At 36.0% G+C, this 23,849-nt stretch overlaps 1 protein-coding gene across 1 annotated transcript in view; it reads left to right on the top strand.

Annotated features, from left to right (window-relative positions):
- Positions 1-23,849, top strand: part of PTPN12 (protein tyrosine phosphatase non-receptor type 12) — a 69,248-nt gene that overhangs the window by 28,541 nt on the left and 16,858 nt on the right. The window contains exons 2-11 of the mRNA XM_012568891.5: positions 2,616-2,724; positions 5,631-5,707; positions 6,845-6,940; positions 7,951-7,989; positions 8,707-8,778; positions 10,213-10,272; positions 12,753-12,895; positions 14,283-14,349; positions 14,935-15,012; positions 15,103-15,201. Coding sequence (XP_012424345.4) covers positions 2,616-2,724; positions 5,631-5,707; positions 6,845-6,940; positions 7,951-7,989; positions 8,707-8,778; positions 10,213-10,272; positions 12,753-12,895; positions 14,283-14,349; positions 14,935-15,012; positions 15,103-15,201 — 840 coding nt within the window. The remainder of the gene's footprint in view (positions 1-2,615; positions 2,725-5,630; positions 5,708-6,844; positions 6,941-7,950; positions 7,990-8,706; positions 8,779-10,212; positions 10,273-12,752; positions 12,896-14,282; positions 14,350-14,934; positions 15,013-15,102; positions 15,202-23,849) is intronic.

Here is a 23,849-nt window from a genome sequence, read left to right as displayed (position 1 = left end):
ATTGAGTCCATTCTCCTCCTCCTGGTCACTCTGGGCTGTAACCTAGGAAGCACTGGATCCTTTGCATCCACAGCAGGCTGTCAGCACACACTGCAGTAGCCTTCTGCAGGAATTTTCTATTGCGTGTCAGGCAGAATCCTCTGCTGAGTCTGGCACTTTTCCATTCCTGTGGTACTCTGTTCAAAGCTCAGTTTTAAAAATTCTTTCCTTACTCTTCAGTAAATTCTTCCTCTTCCAAAGCATGAAATAGATATTATTCTTGTAGCAGATACTATTATAAATCATAAAGAATGCTCCTTACTCATTTTGATTGCTCTCAGGACTGTACTTAGGTATCTTCTATTACTAATGTCAGAGAGCAGCTGGCAAACTTGCATTAAAAGCATGGATCCTGAATTATTTTAGGAACAGATGTGTGCTAAAATCAACCTGTATTTCATTTCCAGGCTTTGCCTTGGAGCTGGGCTAAACTAATCCTACTTTCTGGTCTGTTTAGAAGACTGCGGAGCAGGGGAGATTGAATCATGTAGGGAAGAGGGCTGGATTCTCATAGCATTGTTTTCTAGAAAATGAAAGTTGGTACTAGTTACTGGAGCCTTTTTGGCTTGCAGTCATCCACATTGTGTTGGTGGAAGTGCATGCCTTTAAAATGGGCTTACACAAAAATTATCATATTCCTACTTTTTGATACCTAACCTGACATCCTTGAGTGTGTTCTTTCTCATGTAAAATAACTTCTGCTTCTAGTCATGGTTTGTAGAAGAAGTTTTTCTCTAAACTTCTTTTAATCAGAGTCATGACATTTGCCCTATAATAATCAGTAAGATGGAGGGGAAAACCCTTTAAGACTCACAACTATGTTGGAACAATAAACAAAATCATATTAATGATTGTGCTTGGAAAGTATCATTGTTGGTTTTTGCTTTTTTCCCCCCCTCTTAACTGGAGGTTTACAGTCCATTTCAAAGTATTCCTCAGCCTTGCAGTTCATAGCTGATTTAGCCAAATTCTGTGCATTCATTTGTTTTTTTCTAGACTCCTGTGTGTGTTCAGTCTTAGCACAAGTGATATTTTTTGACTTAGGAAAGGTCGATGTTATGTAGGACAGTCTATGTGCAGTGGTATTCTTTGTGTGTGCAACAAACCATGTTTCTCTGCCTGCTGTGTGCTCAGGTTATGCTGTGAATTTGTTTTTAGTGTTGCAAAGAGGAGCACAGTCTGTACCGTGAGGGCTTCAGGAACTGTTTGTGTCTTTTTAAGAATTGAATCTTCCTGTACCTCACTCTCACAATGCTTTCATGTTAAATATTTAGCAGCTTGATCACTGTGTAGTCAGACACTACCACACCTCCAGATATTTATTGTTTTTCTTCATTGATTAATATTGCAGATTTCTGAAGAAAATTCATTTTAAGGAAAAAAAGTAGTTGCAGGCTAATTCTACTGCTCTTTAGTGTTCAGTGATTAAATCTCTAATGAAGTCCTTGCAGAAGAGAAAAAAAATTGAAAACTGGTGCTTCTTGATTTGCCTTTCTTTTTTTTTTTTCTTTTTACTTCCCCAAAAGAACATAAATCATGAATGTTTTGAGTCTTCAGTAGTACAATGATGAATTGAATATAGGGAAGCATGAAGAATGTCTGTGCTTCTACCTGGGCAGAACACCCCTCCACTGGAGACTCTAAACTTGTTTAGAGCTACTTTCAGTCTTCCTCTTGATAGTCTTTTGCAGCACCACCACGTCAGTGTCAATAGAATGGCTGGGTTTGCAACCACCAGAGTTAAATTTCTTAGTTCTTTGGTGTTCTTTTTAAATCTGGATGTCTACACAGCTTAAAATAACAAGCCCTGCTGGCTCCTCTTGTGGTTTTTTTTTTCCCAATGAGAACTTTTACTCCTCAGTTTTAAGGTTGCAAAGGCTTAACTTGTTTGGAATTATGAAAGCTGTATTGTTCTTTTTATTTCCTAGGTTACTGAAAGGCAGGGGCTGGTTTTTATTATTATAGATTTTGACTCTCTCACATTTCTAGGATTTGAAATAGATGGAGGGGAAAAAATGACGTTGTGAATACAGCACACTCATCTTAACTGTGAATAGCTTCTCTCTGAGAGACAGGGACCTTCCTTCTTTGAACTTGAAACTCAACAATAGTTGGGTGTTAGGAGTCGGCACCAGTTAAATGCAAGGTTGTGGTTTCTGTTCAGTTGTCAGTGCTGGAAGCTTTGTGCCTCAGAGCCAAGTACCAGCTGTTCCTGAGCCAGCTGTGCTCTTCCTCCAGGTACCCTGAGATATTTGTTTCTCACAGGTATTCTTAATGCAGTTGTTACTCAACAGGACAATGTATTTCCAAGTAAAATATGGCCATAGTTCATGCTGGTGCTGTACTGGCTTTTCCAAAGTTCCATGTCTCATGATGCTTAGAGCTGGCATCAACTTGGGTATAACCTCTTGATGTGCTAAAAGTACTGGATAACTAGGTGTTTAAACTTCATTGTAGTGGATATCATAAAGGGACAGAAGAGATTTTTTTCCAAGTGGTCATCTGTGTTGATGAAATTAATCCCTTGTGATGTTTATCTTGAGGCTTGGAAATTTAACATAAATCTTTTATTCCAGAGGTTAAGAAGATTATCAACAAAATACAGAACAGAGAAGATCTACCCAACAGCCACTGGAGAAAAAGAAGAAAATGTTAAAAAGAATAGATACAAGGATATATTGCCATGTAAGTCTGATTTAGATGTTGATAGAAAACAAAGGAAAGGGCTTGTTTTTCTCCATGTATTTTGAATTTTATTTTTTAGTTATTACCGAAAAGCAAAACTGGAGATAATTTGCTGAAAGATATTTTTATTTTTAACTTGGAAGGCAAAGTGACTGAATATTCTTAAATTTTATCAGAAGAGCTATCACCCAAAGATAAAGATGTTCTGGTTCTGAAGCTGTATCGAGCCAACACTTTAATTTTAGCTCAGAGTAGCTGAGAACTTTACTAGATGCTTAAGTGTATGTTTTCCTTAGGAGCGTGTTATTCATGGCAGAAAACAAACAAATGTTAGCATATACTCTAGGTGAAATTCTAAGGAAACTTAAGGAACCTGTTTTGATGTAAAATAGGTATTATTTACCTGTTTGTACCCTGTAAATGGTGTTGAAAAACTTTCAGTGCAGGATTAGCTTTGGTTTCTATTTTGCTAGAGTCCAAATGAAATTCTTTTTAATATGTGGACACAGAAAGCAAGAGTTAGATCACAATTTAGATTTTAAACCCACCAACATGTGGATATTACAGATCAGGGTACATTTTACTCTGCTTATTAGTTGGGTGGAACTGTTTAGTAGGTAGAGTGAAAGAGAGAGAGGAAGTTGTTATTGCCATCTTATTAAGACTATCATGGCATTTTGGCATTGGTGAACAATATAGTGAAATCTTGGTAGCAGCCAGGCTGAGCTGGTGAGACAGTGGCACTGCAGCCACAGCAGTAGATGAGCACATCTGTCATCTGTGGAAATAAAACCTGAGCCACTGGGATCTGGAAGGGAATAAAGCTCCCGTGGGGAAACGAGTGAACTTCAAAGATGATATTGAGCAAAATTGAAGCTGTATTTTCAGTTTAAGTGACTGTCTCAAACATCCAAAGTCTCCAGCAATGAAGTGATGGGAGATCAGCTTGAAATGAAAAGCATGGGAAAGGCAAAGTATCCATGTCTATCTCTTGTAAATCCAGGAAATAATGTACATTTGTAACTTAATCCGAGATTAGTGCTGTATTTATCAGAGAGAGATCAGTACCTCAGCACTAGCTCAACACTGGCTTCAGAGTAAAAGATGCATGTTCCATTACAGTTTACTAAGCCATCCCAAATGGTAGTTAAATGCAACATGGTATTCACCTGTCACCTGAAGAACCAATTAGTTCTTGTGAACAGAGTCTTTAAGTTATATAACTATATCCAGGCACTTAATCTTCAGAAGCTAAGAACTGCAGTGGATTTTTTGGGGAGGATTCTATTCCAGATCTTAAACTCTGTAACAGATGAGCTGTGGCACACAGAGACAGGATGGCAATGTTGACATTTGGAAAGTGTTCTGGAATTTTGGATCTACTGTGCTGAGAAGATAGGATCCCTCATTAACCTGCTACTTTAATTAGTCTGTTCTGCCACTTAAAAGCAGTTTTTAGTACAAAGTCCATGACTCCATTTCATGCTTAGAGAATGTTCTTGCTTTTACAGTCTGTGTACCAGTATGTAACAGTGCAGTGTGTTTTAAGGTTTTTTTCTAGGCCTTTATATGAGCATGTTGTCCTTAGATTTGTGATCTAAAAGTCTACTAATTTGCACTTGTGCTTTTTTAAGAAGCATTACATGGTAACACAAATTTTTTTGCATGTTATGAGGATTCTGGCAGAAAAAATGTCACCATTTTGCAAGCTTTGTGGGAGAACTTTCTGTATAGAAATAACTCTTAGTATTTACTTCTTCTAGGCATGGTTCCTTGTTTTATTATCAGTGATGTTTTGACAAAACAAAAAACCCAACTAACTGTATTTTCTCTTTTGAAATACATTTGTTCTTTGTCTTTTTTCTGGAATTTAGGTCTAATCAAAGGTTTAGCAGCTGTTCTGTGGTTGAGGAGTTGACCCTGGGAGCAGAAAGTAACAAATTGTTTGAGCAGCTGCTGTTTCTTTAAATACTTCTGTTGCCCCATTTAAAGATTATTTCCTTTTTGATATGGATTTTCAACTAAAAGAACTTCTAGTGTAGAGATAGTCTGAACAATTTTTATATGATAGCTAATAAGTGTTATCAACAAGAGCTGGAAGGACTGGCAAACCTGCCAACCACCTACACCATTTTAGGAACAATCAAGTTGTTATATTAAATATGAAATTTTTTAAGGCCAAAAAGAATAACAAAATGCTTAGCTTATTCTGCTAACAAATAATAAGGCTATTTTTATATTGCTGAGAATTTTGGTCTCCAAAGATCTGCTGGTTTTATCAGAAGCTTTCTCTGAGACAGTCAGCAATGTTTGAGGCAGAAATTTGACATGTCCAAAACCCCCTAAATGGAGGAATCTGCTGCTTTCCAGTGCAGAAGTGCTCCAGCAAAGAGCCTAGCCCAGTATTTGGGGATAGGGGTCAGTCTGTGCCTAGGCAGTAAACCCTGGTGCCTGTTTGCTGTTGTGATACCCGATGGAATCCTCCTTGGCAGAGACTTGGAGAGCTGCCAGCTGCTTGAACTGTGCGCTGCTGTTTTGTGCTTTCTGCTTTCCCTAAGCGTGCCTTAGTTCTGACCACTGTGATCGGTGTTAGGGATGTGTAACTGCAGCTTTGATGGCTTCTGATTAATCGTATTTTGCCTCTTGGTAATGAATTGCTCTTGGAATTCCAGGAGGTGATACCCTGTGAACTTGAGCATCAGAAGCACACAGCAGTAGGAGCTACTCTTCTTGCCACTCACTACCTGACTTGGTTTATGCATAAATCAAATGTATTGACTTGGTTGTGTCACTTACCTTTGGAAAATGTTCTTTAATGTACTGAATATATTATCTTTACTGTTTTCTATTGATTTCCATGTGTTTTAATCCTTGTTCAAAAAAATATTTTGGTCTGTTTTTTTCAGTTGATCACAGCAGAGTTAAACTGACTTTAAAAACTCCCCCACAAGATTCAGACTACATCAATGCGAACTTTATTAAGGTATGTGCAACTAGTTTAACAGTTCTATTCTTTTTAAGCTTTTTTTTTCTTGTCAGTGAAGTTTTAATATTATAGTCTAATATAAGATTTAAAGCTGTAAGGTAAGATATTTTTATTATTACTTGAATAAATTTGTAAACATGATGCCATTTAAAACACAACCTTTAAAGCTTTGATTTTGCTCCTAAGTGGAAATATAATATAAAATGCTTAATTTTAAAATGGCAGGCAAGTGCATTGGAGATTTATACCATAGGAAAATTCAGATGCAGTTGTTTTTACAGCTGACATTTTTAGGGACCATAAATGAGGTGTTTGACTAATTGTGTTTGTTGATGTACATTTCACTCTGTTCATGGAAGAAGTGTGGCAATGGAGTTAATATTCTAACATTCTCAATTTAACAATGGCAATGGAATTAATCTAACAGTCTTAAAGAGAAGCCAGAATTTGACCAAAAGCCTGTTACAATTTTGTTTCAAAGTATTAATATCTTCAGTTGTCTTTGCAGCTTTATTCTGATGCTGCTGCTACACAATATTTATTTTTCAGAAACAGTTAAAATTTAAATCTTCCTGCAGTAAATATTCCAGCATTAATGTTTAGCTTGAAAACCTGAACATTAATGTACTGAAAATTAATATAAAACAAATATTAAAATTTTATATTTTTGAAATGTATTACAGGGAGGGGGGAACTTAAATTTGTTCAAGAGGATGCTTTTTTACAGAAAGATTTTCAATTTTTCATCACTGAATGTTTGAGTAACAAAGAAAATGCAGACTTAAAGGGAATCTTCAGAATCTGAACATACTTATTTCCTGTGACAGTCTCTGGCAGTGCTGTAGCTGTTGTGATCTTGGGCTCCCTTGAGATTACCAGCTAAAATCCCACTAATGTAATTAGGAGTCATGTTTTGTATTCTCCCTTCCTGTTATATATATATCCTTTATATATATGTATAAAGGAGATATATAGATATCTCCTTTATATATATATATAATTTATATATAATATATATATTATATATATATAAAGGATATTCTAATTTTACACCACTGTAACCCAAAACCTTTTTTAATTCAGTGCAGATAAATGTTCTTTATAAACATTAATGGTTCCTTTCTGCAACCCCAGGGAGTACATGGGCCAAAAGCATATGTTGCTACCCAGGGACCCTTAGCCAATACAGTCATAGACTTCTGGAGGATGATATGGGAATACAACGTTGCTGTAAGTAGCTATAGAAAAATTCAGTGGCACTGTGATTGTGTATTTTTTGCTTGAACTGGCTATTATTATCAAAATATTGACAGTGATTTAGATTATTTGCTTCCCAAATGTTGCTTTTTGTTGTTAAATAGCATTAATGTTATTTATTCAGTTTAATAATGTAAATTTAAAGTAATAATTTTGTTGAATGAATGTTAAGTCCTTCATATTTATGAATAAGTCCTTGCTTGGTTTTCTGTAAGGTAGGAGACCTTACAGTTCTGACTTAATGTAGACTGACAAAATCAAATAGAGAACCAGCATGTCAAACCAAAAAAAAAAAAAACACCAAACCACTTATCTTTCTTTTTATGCTAATTTTCAGTTAGTTATTGCTTTATATATTCTACATATGTTTAAACAGCTTTTGTCAGAAATTAACTTTTAAATACTTGTAGAAATTAGATATGTTTGACAATTTATTTCTGAAATTTTTTTGGAGGGGGGGAAGTTGTTTGACACTTAAGTCATAGTTACTGTAACAAATAGCTGACCTGTTGGTGAATTTTTATTCTTATTATTTTATTCATGATTTTTGATATAGATTCAACTAAGAAATTAGATTTTTTTTTTCGGCGGTTGTTCCTATTTTATGCATTCTATGTCACTTTAAGCAAATATATCTATGTTTCTTCCAGTTGGCAAATGGCTCTATATTTTTATAAGTTTAGACTTTACAGTCAGACTGAATAAATATGGTATTCATACAGGATTACACTGAATTTAAATTAAGTAGCCTTGAACTGTTGTATTAGTGATGTAGATGAAACTTGGTTACTGTTTTAGAATTAGAAGAGCATATGTATGCAAGAAAGAAAATATTATTAATAATTAGTCTTTTCCATAGTAACCATTTCAAGTGTGTCAGAAGTGTATCATCTGCCTGACTGAAGCAAGGGGTGAAGTGTAGGTTTAAGTTACATGATCCAAAATCATCTAACTTGGAGCATCTTTTTTTTTTTTTTTTCCAGATAATTGTAATGGCCTGTCGAGAATTTGAAATGGGAAGGGTATGTGTCCTAAATACAAAAATAAATGAGCTTTGCCCATATGGGGCAATAGCTGTGAAACTTCATGTGCCAAATCCATAACTGTGATAATAATATGCCAGATGAAGTGAGAATGCTTATCCTTACATTGCTGTACATAGGAAACAGTTAATGAGATTGCATTTCTTTGCCCTATTTATAGGGTTACATGTTATTTAGGTGTCATCTCAGTGGAATATGTGTTTGTGTACAGAACTGTACCAAGAGTTTGTTTCTGACCATGTCACTGTGGAAAAAGTGTCTTGCTCTTTGTGGGATGTAGGCCAACTATGAAAATCCTGAGTCCTTCAGAATTTCCTGTCAATTGATACAGCTGCAAAAACAATTTTTTTTTAATCTCTCTTCTTTATTCTTATGACCTTAGAAGGAAATCCAGAATTGTGAATTCCCAGCTTTCACAAAAACTAGGCTTTCATGGCTCCCCTCTGCATGATGCTGATGCATATGGTGCAGGCAGACATGAAGTTTACATCCTAATTTGCAAAGTATCTTTTGCTTGTATATATATTTGTTGAGGTCTTGGTTTTGTTTTTCTCGTTATCCAAATGAAAAGTTATTTTACTATCTTAAAAGAAGTCCAGAATAAGGCATTCAGGGTTGTGATTTTGTCTGCTCTGCTTCTGTTAATCATCTTTCAGTACCATGCATGAATTAAATTAGGATTCTTTACTTTAACAGAAAAAATGTGAGCGTTACTGGCCTCTGTGTGGAGAAGCAGCTGTAACTTTTGGACCATTTCGTGTTTCTTGTGTAAGTATAAGCTTTATAAATTAATTTTCAAGTACTTAGTGGGTTTGTAATTTAAATATTCAATGAAATGTATGTAGTGGGCTTTTTAGTTCTTCACTACTAAATTTTACACAAGGACTCTCAAAGGAATGTGCACATCTAAGCTGTGTGGTTTTTTGAATCCTCCATGATTGTTTTATTTTTTAAAAGAAGGGAACCTGAGTCCCTTGCTCTTGTATCTTTTTATGTATTATTCCTTGAGCTATATATGCTGCTTGAATGTCTGTACCATACTCAAACAATCAAAATCTTGTGAAGTTGTTTTGTCTGTTATAACTTGTGTGTTCTGAGTGAACTGAAAGTAACACTGAAGCAGGTTATTTTTATTAAGTTAATTAGCATGACATGTTTTAAGGTGTTCAGAAAGAGTTTACATACCTGTTTATTCAGCTATTAATATTACTTTGAAATAGTCTAATAAGAATGAAGTACACTTTGATTCATCTTGTCAGGAAAATACATACTTGCAAATTTTAGTCTATAAAGATTCTGAGTAACCTTCTCCTAGGATAAGTTGATTCAAATTTGGCTTCTTTTTACCCTGCTCCTTGTGATACTGTTGAAAGGAGTTTGTGTCTTTGTTGTAATTGACTTAGCTACAGCTGAGAATCTATTACCTTTGGGTACTCTGGTGTATGTGGGCTGCATTGCTTTAAAACCTGCAGTGTTGCAGTTGTTGGTGGGAAATGGTAAATTATTCCTAGGAGGAGATAGAAACACATTAAAGCATATATTAAGCCTCCTAAATTCTATGTGGGAAGCTGTAGTGCAAAGTTTTTAAAGGCATCTTCAAATTCTGAGGTGACTGATATTTAAAGTACAATAAGTTTGATTTCTGCAGTATAAACTTTCCTTCATATTCCAAAGGAAGATTTGAACATTCTGTGAGCTAGAAGCTAGGTTTTTTGGCCACAAGCAAGATAATTAGTGATTCTTTTAGATGCACCCTTAGTTGAAAACAGTAGAAAAAGAAGAAATAAAGGGAGACATCACAGGAAAGAGTGGTAAGAGGCTGAAGTTTATACAGCAAAAGTGTTATAGAGGGATGTCTGTGAAAGGCAATCTGTAAATTAAAAGTATAGAGAAATAAAGCAAAATAGGTACTTAGAAATATTCTTATATGGCTTATTGACTTACATGACTTTGGAACAGACAGTTTCAAAATTCACGCTTTTAAGTAAAAGTAACATGTTTTGCACATGCTGTGCAGCAAGCTAACTTGCTGGTGTGTTAATCAGTGTTTTGATTGCCCCTCTCTTGAGGAAATCATAAATACAAAACCAATAAATTAAAAAAAGACCCCTGAGTTTAACATTTGAGGTTTTAGTTATGTCCTGTACCTTGCATATTGATTTTTAATATTTTTCCAATGCAATATTGTTTTCTCATGTTTAGGAAGCTGAGCAAGCAAGAACAGATTATTTCATTAGAACATTATTACTTGAATTTCAAAACGTAAGTACACAGTCACTTCTGGTCTCACCTTCAATGGTTGCTCAAAAGTCTCCAAAATGATACAATGTCAGAAACTCATGAAAATATCTTTATTTTTTAGGTGCTGATTATGGATGTAAATGATAAAGTTTTTGGAAGTGATGTCAAAATCTTAGTATATAAAGGAGGAATAGTGAAGCTCTTTGCCTTTTATCTATGTTCTTGTTTACCCAAATGGCTTAAGCTTTTCTTATAAACTTAAACTGAAATGTCAGATGTCAAATGTCAGACTTCATTTGACTGGAAAGCAGCTACCAGTAAATAAAAACTGTAGAGCCCTCCTGTAAAAACACAAAGGATGATAATCTATTTTACAGAATACCTGTCTTTTTAATTGTCAATCAGCATTAATAAATTATTCATTACAGGTTAGTCTCATTTGTGGTTGTGTTTTCTTTATAAAAGCTTTGTTCCATTTCCACAATGGATACCACAGCAGTTACAAGAACTACAATCATGAGGGGAGTGATTTTGGGCAATAATTTTTGTCTGCAGTATTTGCTAGGATTGCATTAACTTAATCCGTTTGTTTCAGATAGTGCTCATAACTGACTGGGCTGTGAGACAGTTTAGATAACAGAAATTCTGTTCAGTAATTGGGGTTTGTGACATTGTTTGAAATGGTGCACTTCAAAACAGAACTGGATACCAAAAACCCCAAAGCAGAACCTGCCTTCCTTTTAATTCCTGAATATTGTATGAACTGGTTACACCAGAGACTGTAGCTGACGTAGATTTTGCTTGCCTATACTATACATGCAAATGATGTTTGGGTATTGACTTTGGGGGGCTCTGTCCCAGTTAGAAGCCTGTGTACTGCTTAAAAACTGAGCAGCAACAAAAAGCTGTATTTTGTGCTGAGCTTTTGATCTTAGCAAAGAAACAAGTTTGTTCCTGTGAGGAGCAATTTAACTGAAAGGGTTAACAAGACATGTTGATATTTGATATGTGCATCGGATAAAGTGTGTTTTCTTCAGATTTATGTAGCAGATTTGCTTGAGGATTCCTGTAAAATTAACTGCAGACTTTTCATCTTTCTTTGAAGAATTCTAAGCGTAGCCTTGCACTGGGGAGGAAAAGTGTATTTGTGGTATAAAGTAATATCCTTTTAAGTTTGCTTTCAGGTTTTCCAGAATAATTATGTTTTGTCACTTCTCTAGCATTTGCAGTGGATTATCATACAGAAAGAAGCTATACAAAAGGATTTAAAATTTCCATAAATGTACAAAGTTGGTTTAGTTTCTAGAAGGAAAACAAGTTAGACTGAAATTTGATTGTTTTCAAGAAAGAACTTTGGTTGTTTAGTGTATAAGTGGCAGCAGAGAAAAAGGACTATAAAAGTTATTTTAAATTTTTGATTTACATATAAAAAACAAATTCTTTTTTTCCTTGACCATTCTGCTTATGTGAAAAATCAATAGTCTTTTTAAAAGTAATTAAGTGAAATTTATTGGTGGAACTTAATAGATAGCTGTAACTCTTCCTTTTTACTGATGACCTTGGTTTTACATAATCATCTAGATTTTTAAATTTGTGCTTTCTTAGGCTGTGTTTTCTCTTGTTTTAACCAGGTATGATGCTTCCATAGAGCTGGGAAAAGTCAAACATCAAAAATAGATAAATTTCCTTGCTCAAGAGGCCTGCTATGTTTCTTCTCACATAATGAAACAGAGGGTAGTGTAGGTCTTGAAACCTGTAGCATGTAATGTGCATCAAAACCTTTGGGCTCTCCAGTACATTACTTTGAGGGGTATACTGGAACCCCGAGGTGTGACACCAGCATGGAGAGGTGCAGGAGAACTAGCTATGGCTTCTGCTGGTAGCTGCAGATGCTTTGGAGAGGGATGAAAGGGAGGATATTCAGGTAGCTCAGTATGTAAGCTGTTCTAAAGCCTGCTTCTTACCTTGTCTTTAATACTATTGTAGCTCCTGCTAATAGAATAAAAGTGTACCTATTATTGTTGCAGGTGTGATCCATATTTAGATATGGTCTCGGTTATTTCTAATGTTTTCTTAAATTCCCTCTGTGAGCCTGTGCACATGTGCACACACTTTATTTTGTATTTTGACAAAACAACACCTTTGCCCCCATTTTTTTTCCTCAATGTAAGTTACTGAAGTAGAAATAGAAAAAGAAAGACCACATGAAAGATTCTTTCTCTGTAAGGACGTAGAACCTTTTCATGTGATGCAGCATTGTTGGTCTTACCCATATAATAGAGAGGGGCTTCTGAACTGTCCCATAGGGCATCTTCCTATGCATTAACAGTATTTCAAATATGATTTCAGAATTTCTTTTCTATTTTTTCAAGGGGTATAACCTGTAGGGTTTTTTAATCCAGTATATGACTTTGCTTGTCTAAGCAAAGTTTAATAGAACTACTTCTTTGGTACAAACTCAAATAAGTGTTATTAACAGCTCTCTCCCTGCTCTCCCTCAGGAGACTCGTAGTGTCTATCAATTTCATTATGTTAACTGGCCTGACCACGATGTCCCTTCGTCTTTTGATTCTATTCTGGACATGATCAGCTTGATGAGAGAATACCAGGAACATGAAGATGTTCCTATTTGCATACACTGCAGGTATCAAATTATTTATATTTTCATTTTTAAACATTTTCATTTTTTGAAGTCTAGACTTTTGTTATGGGATGCACTAGTTTTGGTTTTGAGTCCAATGAGTTACCTATTTAGTTGAAAAATTCTCATGACAAAATTTAATTCAAAATCATACAGACTTCATTTTCTTAAAAGTGATGCCACAGGGAAATTTTGCTTTTACTTCAGTTTAAGACAGAATATCAATCAGAAAAAAATGAGCCTTTGAAAGGAGACCTGTTTTGAGGTTCTTAAGATGTAAATCCTTGTGAAGACAAAACAGACTTTGAAGATCACTGCAAATCAGCTTGGGAGTAAAGGCTCCCATCTCAATAGGAGAGATTGCATCGCAGGTGCATCACTGAGAGCTCTGTCTGTGTTCTAATAGGACAAAAAAGATCTTTAATGAGCAGGTTGTAGTTTCCAGTTGGGAAGTCTTTATTCTAGACAACAGTTTAATCCTTGACCTGAAATTTGGCTATCAGAACTGTTGAGACTGGACTGCTATGAAAATATTTTGCTGCATTGACACTTTCTGACAATTTATCTGGAAATCTTGGCTATTGTTTTAATGCTTTTTAAAGCAACAAAAGTTCATGTGTTATGTCAGGAAAACTTGAATTCATATTTCTAAGCTGGGACATGTTAAATTCATGGGAGTTATTAAGTCTTTAGAGCTTAGTGATTCTCTTCAAGGCCTGCATTCTTTTTTTGACTTGTCACTCTAAAAACATAAACTGACTTAGCACTGAAATCTGTTCACTTTGTCCTGTTCTTTTTGAATGTCATTATAATTCTGAATGTTGATTCTTTACAATAGTGTAATTATAATGTAATAAATATGCATGAATTATAGCTCTGCATCTGTAAAACAGAGGAATTTATACAATTAGGAAAAATAAATAAGATAGTTTGCTGTCATTCTTAAACTTTCAGATTTATATTTTAGCTAAAAAGCAGAAAATACAGATGTGATACTAAATCAGAAAAATGTGGCAAGTCTTTAAAATGTATTCTGTTCTGCCATTTTGCATCATTTATCATAAAACTTGGAGAAGACCACACCTAATGAAGCAGTAGTGGCTAGGAATAGTGTGACAAAAGGAAGAGGCAATAAAATTGACAGCACTGAATCATCTGTCATGACTGCAGTTCCAAATGGCTGTGAAAACTTGCATTAAAAGATTCAATGCTGCATTTTGCACTGCTAATTTTATTTTTAAGACACTGTAGTGTCAGGCTGAGTGAAATTAAAATGATAGTTGAGGGACTTGGATAATTTTTTTTACCATGGACTTTTGAAATAAAAGGTTTATAGTGCTTTTTAATCAAATTTAAATAGTATCTAACACCTTTCTGTTTATGTTCATAGTGCAGGGTGTGGAAGAACAGGAGCCATCTGTGCCATAGATTATACATGGAATTTGCTTAAAGCTGGGGTAAGGAATCCTAGAAGAAGTTTTATGATATTCTGTAATTTCGTAACAGTGATTGATTGAGCTTCCAAGTGTTCAAAAATAGTGAAATGTTCAAGACAGTTTGGAATTCTCTTGACAGGTTGGATGTTTAGTTTCCTTGCACTCGTGCTTTAGTATGAACTTACTTTCCTTTGGCAGCAAGTTTTTATCTAAAAAGGTCACTATGAAATTCTAATTTTTAAAAAATAGATTTCAATATAAATTGATTTTTGAATTTAACTTTCTCAGTCTCTCTGATTTATTGTGCAGCTCGAATATAAAGGGATAACTTCATTCCAGGATTTTTAGATTATGAAACATTGTTAACATTGCAGTATCATGTTAATGATATTGGATATTTAATTTAAAAAATGCTTGAAATGCTCTTATCTGGTCTAAATCAAATGTAAGTTTGGAGTTGCTTTGAAAGAACAATTAAATAGTTGCAGTGTGGAAAGAACAGATTAGCTTTACCTATAAAAGTTACACTTTCTTTATTGTTTAACATCTTCTTCACTGTTGTTTTGACAGTAATGCCACTGTAATTAACTTGCTTCTGTATTTCAGAAAATACCTGAAGAATTCAATGTATTTAATTTAATACAAGAAATGAGGACACAGAGGCATTCTGCAGTGCAAACAAAGGTATAGTTTGTTTTATAATGAAAATGAGAATATATCACTATTCTTTAAAAAGATCTTGTGCATTAATTTTTATTTGGTACCTTATTATAGGAGCAGTATGAACTTGTCCATCGAGCCATAGCACAACTGTTTGAAAAGCAACTGCAAAAATATGAAAGTTGTGCAGACTGGAAGATTGCAGATGGAGTGGTAGGTGTCTTTCCCATATGTAGCTGTAGCTTATGATGAAAATTCTCCTGTGAAGTTGTTTTTAGAGTGTTCAATGGTGTGATCTTATTAAGTTCTCATGTTTTTTAAAGTACTGTTTGCATTGAAATAGGTTAGGGAGAGAAATATAAGTTTAAAATGTTTTTGTCAGGGAGCTTTATGCTCTACCCTTTTAACAAAGGAAAACGAAGTGGAAAAAATACTCTTCATTGGTATTCACAGTATTTGAGGATTTTTCTGTCTTTCTATCCTTCCCCTTTAAATTTCTTGTCCCCTATAGATTTATTCTCTTTTTTATGTTTAGATATGTTTTCTTGGCTGTTGCTGGGCACTGTGTGAAAAATAGCTTTTTGGATTAATTTATTCTTTCTCTCCCACAGTCTAGAACTCTGTACTACCCTTTGTCCCTGGATTGTGTTTTGTTATTCAGTGATTTTCTGTCCCTAATTGGTGTAGATTCCATAGCTCTCTAGAGGGAGTATGAATGGTATCTCCAGGACTCTTTGAAATATCTGGAAGCAATTTTAAATGTACTTTTATTAATAAGCATCCCATTTATTTTAGGGATTTAGCTGTCTTCTACTGTTCTTTCTAGGAAATCTAGAATGTTTTCAATTCTTGGATTAAATGCATCCACCCTTCTGCTAACTCCTAAGAATTTGTATCAGTTCATGCAGTACTTATGAGGTCTTCAGTCATGGCAAGATGCCTGATAAGTAAAGGCAGTATAGGTAGGGCTGGCTGATTTTATTTATTGCAGATTTGATTAAGCTGATGTGTTGGGGTATTTTTGGTTTTTTTTTTCCCTGAGAAATGAGCATGGCAGGGTGTGGAATATGCAAATTGATTAGCTTTGTACAGAAGTGATTTCTAAGTACTTGAATTTTGATCATAAAACAATAGGTAGATCAGTCTACTGTATCTTCTGGTTATTTGACTTAAACCTGACCTGTGTCTGAGCTCTTACATTGAATCAAAAATGTCTGTTATTTACTTATTCCTAATACTATATATACTAAATAACTTACTATTCCAGAAGATGGGTAAAGCTGTGGCACAGTATATGGTGATAGTCTGTAACAAAGGCAAGTGCTGTCTTTAACACAGCTTGAGAGATTTGCTGACTAATAAAACAAGACCAAATAGAAAATGGATAGGTAATGGGCGTGAGAGAGGGATAGATCCTAGCTCTGAAAAGGCAGTGATGGAGTGTAAGTTTTGAGTTTTACTTGGATATGATCTTGGTTTATGATCAACAAGTTGTAAAGGAAATTGAATTTTAGCAGTTATTTGGAAACGGGTAAGAGTAAGAATGTAATGTCCTTGTGTGGGTACTTTGCAGTTTGACTACTGACTACATGTCAAGTCTGCTTATCTCAAAAACATGTTGCAGAATTTGAACATTAAACAACTGGACAAGGAGCAAAGGTTAGATACAACAGAGGCTGAGTAACAGCAGAAAGCTGATTACTCTTAACTTTTTCTAAGGGACACCAGTGAGACCTGAAAGACTTAATAGAAAAGTGACATTTGTATAAAGAATGCAACATGAAACTGCAGAGCTCCTTGCAGCTGAAAGCCTGTAACTGTGGGGTGAAAATCTCACCATCTTGGAATCTTCTTCCTGAGTTGCTAACCTCTGACCTATGAAATTCGAGTTGCAATCATATTGGAAAACATTCTAGGGAGGGATCCCTGTATGCCTGCTCTGATCTTATTCTTCCCTGGAAGTTCCCTTTTGGTCACTGCTGGAAGAGGAGCAACGTAAATCTTTGTCTGACTAGGCATAGCCTTTTTTTGTGTTAGGAAATGATGTTTCTTCCTACTGTTACTTGAACAATTCTGCAGAAAGGTTGAGGGGAAGAAAGTCTCATAGGTAAAGAATTTCTGTATCTAAAAGTTTGGTACTTAAATTTGCTATTGTTCATTTGTTAGAAAATTTGCTTTCAATGAATTAACTGGTATAGGCTTAGCTTCTCTTCAGAATTTATAAGGGGAACTTCACATATCCAGTTAAATATTTTTTTGTAGCTTTAACCTGATTCTCAAAACTTTGAAGCTCACTTGAGACGTCACTTTGATATTCTGACAAAGCTTCTTTTTTACCTCCAGGAGTGTTATGTAGCATCTGTGGTATATAATATCTGATTTTCCCCAGAAATTTTCTAGTTTGCTTTCTTTAAAAAAAAAACAAAAAACAACCAAGCATTCTGGGATGTATCCTGGTTAAAAAACTAATTATGAGGCAGGAAGTTTTCAAGTAACTTTATTAAATACAATGCAGTATTCTAAGGCTCCTTCAAGGATGTTACTCTGCCTGCAGATGCTACAGCAACTATGAAATCTTCAATATGTGAACGGTTTTAATTATGTCCAGTGAAAAAAATTCCAAATAAAATTCATGTGCCAAATCATATTTGGATATAATACTATTAATTAAATAGGAGATGCTACTGACCTGAGGACAAAATGTCATTTATTTTATTTTGATTATACTGTGAAGAGTTGGAGTGCTCTGTAAGAGTGGTTTCATGGTTTTGTTTTCCTCTTGCTGTTCTCATTTCCAGCAGTGTTTGAAATGGGTGGAGTTCCAGAGGCTCTGTAAGCAGGGCTTCCCAGTAACATCCCAGTAAAAGGTTAATCTGATTGGCAGTGAGAGGCAGCATTCATGGGGAAGTAGCTCAGACACAATCCCAAACGTGTGTTCCTGGGAACTTGCCAGCTTTGCCCTGCTGGAAACAATACTGTAAAAAGTCAGCAGCAAGGCATGCAGGGCTTGAAAAGAGACTTAGGATGGGATTAGAATTTGATAGATCCAAAACCATGTAGAAAATACCTGATGTGCTTTAATGTAGGAAATGTATAGTCTTACAATGTAGTTATACGTACTGTCAATGTGTAGAACTACAAATGTTTAACGTAACACTAAGTATTTAAATGAAATTAAATAAGGAAAGCTCTGCTCAGATATCAGTACTTTCAACAGTATCCCACAGCAGCCAAATTTCAGGGTGAAGAATTGCTGCTTAGGAGTCATTCTTTTTGTGATAACAAAAGAGTTGAGATGCTAAGTTTGATAATCATAACTATTCTTTTCCCCCACTTAGTAGGACTTTCAAGTTACCAAACAAATAAATTGGAACAGAGTCTTGGACTGAAACCCTTCCCACTGAAATTCTTGATCATATTGTCATGTATTTCAAGTCAATAGCTGAGCTTCTCACCATTATTGGCTTTTTTAGTACTGCTGTGAAACTATTACACTTGGTGTTGTGTTTGGAAGCTTTGAAATATATGTGAGATCATTAGTCTTGGTCATCTGATAAGGTATCAGCCAGATTTCTATTAGTAAAATATTTTATGAGTTATTTGAGGAAGTTCTTCATGAGCCGAAGTGAACTGTAGCTGTCTTGGAAAATCTGAATCATATGGAATTTCATCAAGTTGGATGTTCTGTTTGGAAGTCAGAAAAAGAAAATTGGTTAAAAGACAAACAACCAAGCTCATTCTCAATTCAGAAATATTTCTTGTTGAATTTTTTCTCTTGACAGTTCCAAGCATGTTACAGTATTACAAGTCCTTGCTTTGCCTTTATCCTTGAGTAGAAGCTTCTGTTAATACACTTTCTCCAAAATCTGGCAGTGCTGGTACTCTGTGTCTCTTGCATTTTGTGCTGTAAAAGCAACAGAGTTCTGTTGCTGTGGTTGACTGCACTTGTAGAAGTCATGGAGGAATCAGCTGCTATAAGAAAAATGTTGCTATTTGAAACATTAATGGTTTAGAAACTGTAAGCGAAAAGACTGCGCTGTTCATATTCTCTTTGCTGTTTGGCTGCTTGGAAGGATATTTTTTGTCATTGCAGCCTTCTAAAAAAACCATGTGTTTCTTCAGAGACATTGATCTCGTTGCCTCTGTTGGAATGTTTTATTTAATCTGAGTCACTTTAGTGTATCATTTCAATCTGAAGTATTTATCTTTTTATCTACTGATGCTCAGTGATTCCCATGCTGCTTTATGAAAAGAGCAAAAGGAATGCCTCAATTCCTTTTAAGGCAAAACATGAGATTACTTCTGGAGGAGTCTTTGCAGTAAATTTGGCAATATTTTGCCGATACAGAAAGCTTCTGAATGACATTAAATATTTCCACAGTGAGTTACAAAAGAAAATGTTACATTGCAATTCCTGGGAAAAAGGTTTTGAATTGTAGGCAGTGTGTGTGAAATCTCAGTCTAAGGCTATGATCCTCTATTTGATTGAAGTTAGTGGCAGCGCTGTTTGTGATAGAGCCAATGGTGGAAGCAGGTGAGGAAAGACTCCCCATGGGAGGTGAAAGCTTAGTTTGGGTTACCTTAGCAAGCAAGTTGGTTTCAGGCACTGCATCTGCTGTGAGACTTCCTTGTTTATTTATTACTTTTTTTACTTAATTACTGCAGGAACACAAGTTACTCTGCATTTTAGTAGCCATGGGACAGTCTTCAAAAAGTATTTGAGTTTATGGTCTTGTCATTTGTTAATGTAGTCTTTCAAAGGTAGGTATGCACTCGTCTGTATATCTGCAATTTAACAGAATACCTAGAAATTCCTAACTATGAGCAGTTTCACTTGATCTCAGTAGCTGCTCCATCAGGGGAGCAACTCCAAGGGAACTCTTGAACTATTGAGCATTTGATGCATATAGACACAAAGGTTGGGGAAAGACCCTGTTCTTTTCTTTACTCATGTTGCAGTGAGAAAACAGTGCAGTGAGACAGTAGGATAGTTGTCTTCTGTGAGAAAGCAGGGTGCTACCCTGAACACTTAGTGAATTGCACATTTGTTAAGCCATTTTTAAAACATTATTCTGTATGATAACCCCTGTGAGCTATGTATGTTGTCCTGGTTTATCTAAGCTGATACTTTTAAAAATTGTGAGAGAATGCAACATCTGTCTAGAGAAGCAGGGGAGTGTTGACTGATGTCGATAAGCTGTGCTTAGGAAGGCTGTGGAAGGCTTTTTCTTAATACCCCATCTGCTCTTCTCAACAGATGCAGTTGTCCCAGTGAGATAGCCTATATTCACTTTCAGAGCTGAGCTTCCTCATTTCTGCTCCATGCTAGTTTTTCTGCATGTTTGCCTATTTGCTTAGTTTGATATATATGACAGGGAAATCTCTGAGTTGGTGTCACTCAAGGGTGATTAATACTCAAAATACCAGTTATTCTGTATTTCTTGTAATAGAGAAATGAGAACAAGTAACAGAGAATGACTTTTCTAAAAGTAAACAAAGCATTCACAGAAATATCAATCCATTGAGCTAATTAAGAAAAGTAGCAAAGTACCATTTTTTTGGTGACAGTAATTTCTGTAATCATTCTTGCTCCTTATTCAATGTAACTAAAACAGTGACTGGATCTGGAGTTTAACCTGATGCACAAGTGAAACTTTTGAACACCTCTCTGCCTGAAGCCTTCCCTGTGTACAAAATTGGGGTAACAACAAGCTTTTATGGTGTTAAATTTAAAAGTACTATTTTGTGTGTGCAGGTTTTCTTGTTGGGTTTTGTTTTCTTGGGGGTTTAAGTTTTTTTTTTCAAGGAATTGTTTTTGTAAACTCTGTGGTTGTGTATGTGCCTTGGACATTTTAGTTTATATACATTTTTGTACGTTTTGTTACCAGTAACCAAAATGGCAATGCCCTTTCAGCTACTTCTGCCTGTCTCAGCTAGAAACAGCTTCTTACTGTATACGAAGAGGTTTAAAAAGCTTTGATATATGTTAGCTTCTTTAATAAGCTTTTTCTTCTGCCTGTGAGAAAAGCGTATCTCAGGAAACATTCTGTTCACAAACACTTCACTTAACAAACATAGAAGGACAGGGATGCAGCTGCTGGTTTGTTTTCTGGACAAGTTAGTCTAGAGCCAGCAGGCACACCCTTTCCCTTGCCAATACCCTTTAGAAAACAGTGCATAAGTAAGAAATGTGTTCCTGGAAACTTCTGTGCTAGTGGAACCGAACTGGGAGATTTTCTGATCTGTTGTTCGATGGAGACGTTGGTGGTGAGGGGGAGGAACTCTTATGGAGTCTCTCTAGTATCTTTCTGCCTTGTGAAACTGGGATGGGCTGCAGTGCTGAAGCAAGGCCAGCAGCCCACTCTGTTCTCAGGATGCAGTTGTTTAGCTTGCATTCATTTCTAGCTTTGGTTGTTAGTACTTATGAGTAAGGAGAGCCTTTTTAGTACAATACCAATGCATTTAGTGCTATCCATAGTAACAGATACATAAGGGAGAGATTCAGAGTTTGCATTGCACAACTGGGGGAAGTGGGGAGGAACATGACACAACCATTGAGCAGGAAACAGAGTTTATTGTTGAATACTGGGAGCCTCAGCATCTTTGGCACCAAGATTCAGCATGGTCCTTTGCCTGAATGAGGCAATAAAATTAATGTCTATATTTGTTAAAGGCAAAATTATCTGTATGGCCACTTGTTACTTGATGTCAAAAAGTAGGAAATTGCTTTTTTACATTTTTAGAGAAGCTGGTAGGGGGGGTTGGATGTTCATGCCCTATGGTAATGTTTCCAGTGCTGGGGACCCCAAATCTGGATGCAAACCACTGTAGACATACTGATTAAAAAAAGCCCAAAACATTGCACATTCTTATTTTTTCCCCGGTCATTAGCTGCATCCAAAGCAGCATGGGCAGCAGGTGAAGGGGGGTGAATCTGCCCTTCTGCTCCATGCCTGTGAGACCCCACCTTGGGTACAGCCTCCAGCACTGGGGTCCCCAGCACAGGGAGGAGCTGTTGGAGTGAGTCCAGAGGAGGAACACAAAGATGAACAGAGGGGATGTACAGGTCTCCTTAGAAGACAGACTGAGAGAGTTGTAGTTGTTCAGCCTGGAGAAAACAAGGCTCCAGGGAGATCTTATTGTGGCTGTGCAGTGCTTCCAGGGGGCTCTTAAAAAAGATGGGGACAGGTCTTTTAGCAGGGCCTGTTGCAGTAGGACCAAGTGTAATGGTTTTAAATTCAGATGGTACATTCAGACTAGATGGAAAGAAGAAATGTTTTATGATGAGGGCAATGAAACACTGGAACAGGTTGCCTAGAGGGTCTGTAGATGCCCCATCCTGGCATTCCTGACAACAGCCAAGGCCAGCTTGGACAGGGCTCTGAGTAACTTGATCTTTTTAAAGATGCCCCTGCTCATTGCAGGAAGGTGTGGATTAAATGGCCTTTGAAGGTCCCTTCCTACAGAAACTGTTCTATGATTCTATGAAACCAAACAACCTCGATTGACTGCAGTGGGAGCTTCAGTGGTGTTCATTTAAATGTGAGTGGCTTTTATCTGCTAATTGAATCTTACTCCAAAAAAACCCTAATAGTTACAGCTAGTGGTCAACAGGACAATGAACTCCCTGTGCAATTTCCCTGAAAGGGCTAGCACCATCCATTCATTAAGGAACAATAGGGTATTTCTGCTGGAGTACTTGTGCAATATTGTATTGGTCAGGAAGTTAATGGGGGCAGCTAGGGAAAAGAGTAAGAAAAATCAAAATAGTTAATTTTTTTCTTCACAGATGAAGCTCTACTTAGTGCACTGAGGAATAGAATTTGATAATAGACTCTTCACAGTAGCCAACAGCGGTATGGTAACTTTTAAGACAAGTAATGGAAATTAAAAACATATAACTGGTTCATCTATATTGTAGTGAAGTTAGTTAACTGTTGAGGCAACTTGTAGTTTATCTTCCAAAGCAAAAATTGCTCACTGAATTCAAATGCAACTATCACATCTGAAGCAGAAATTTAACAGGGAATTCCCTTTTGTTCTGTAAGACTGAAGGAGATCAGACCCTATCACCAGTCTCAGGAGGTAGGCTGGCAGATAGCAGACCCTATTGCCTGAACATGGTGTTATGCTTTGAAATGTATTACACCAATTTGGGATATTTGTTGTTTTTTTTGAAGATTGCTTTTCAAAAGAGAACTCCTGCAGGAAAAGCCTTTAGGTAAAATGAGCATTAAAATTAAGATAACACGAAGTTCCTCCTTGATTTTGTTGGGTCTTTGGCTGTGGCACGTGTTTGGAAATGGTATGTCAGCTTTAGACTGTTGCATATTCTGTTTTGATTTTTAATCATATATATTTTTTTCCTTATTTTTGCTTAGGGGCTGGGTTGTAGTTAAATAGTGTTCATAGCCACTCTTGGAGTGCTGTGTTTTAGATCTCTGAAAACAGTGCTGATGGTTGTTTGTAGCTAATGCTGCAGCTGTTGCTGAACAATGTTTGCACAGTCAGGAACTGGCAAAGGCCCACCTATGGAAGGTTGAGTGATTGCTTTTGCATTGCTTGTTTGATTTCTTTTTATCTTCTCCCACTTTTCCTTTGCCTGCTAAACAATTTTGCCTTGACCCACAAATTTTCCTGCTGTTCCTGTTTCCCCTCCAGGGGTGGATTGGAGAAATGAGAGTGGCTCTGTGGGGCTTTGCTGCCTGGCTTAACGCACAACAGTATTTTACATGTGTGTATGGATTTATAAACACACGCATATATAAAATATCTTTTATATTTATGATCCTAAAGGGAAATTAAAATCTTCATGCTTTGACTAAATTAAACTTTCTTGTACACAAATGGAGATTATTCAA

This window comes from Taeniopygia guttata, chromosome 1A (assembly GCF_048771995.1).
Source record: "Taeniopygia guttata chromosome 1A, bTaeGut7.mat, whole genome shotgun sequence".
Taxonomy (NCBI): Eukaryota; Metazoa; Chordata; class Aves; order Passeriformes; family Estrildidae; genus Taeniopygia; species Taeniopygia guttata.
The sequence above is the reverse complement of the archived record's forward strand: the minus strand, read 5'-3'. Positions and strand labels throughout refer to the sequence as shown.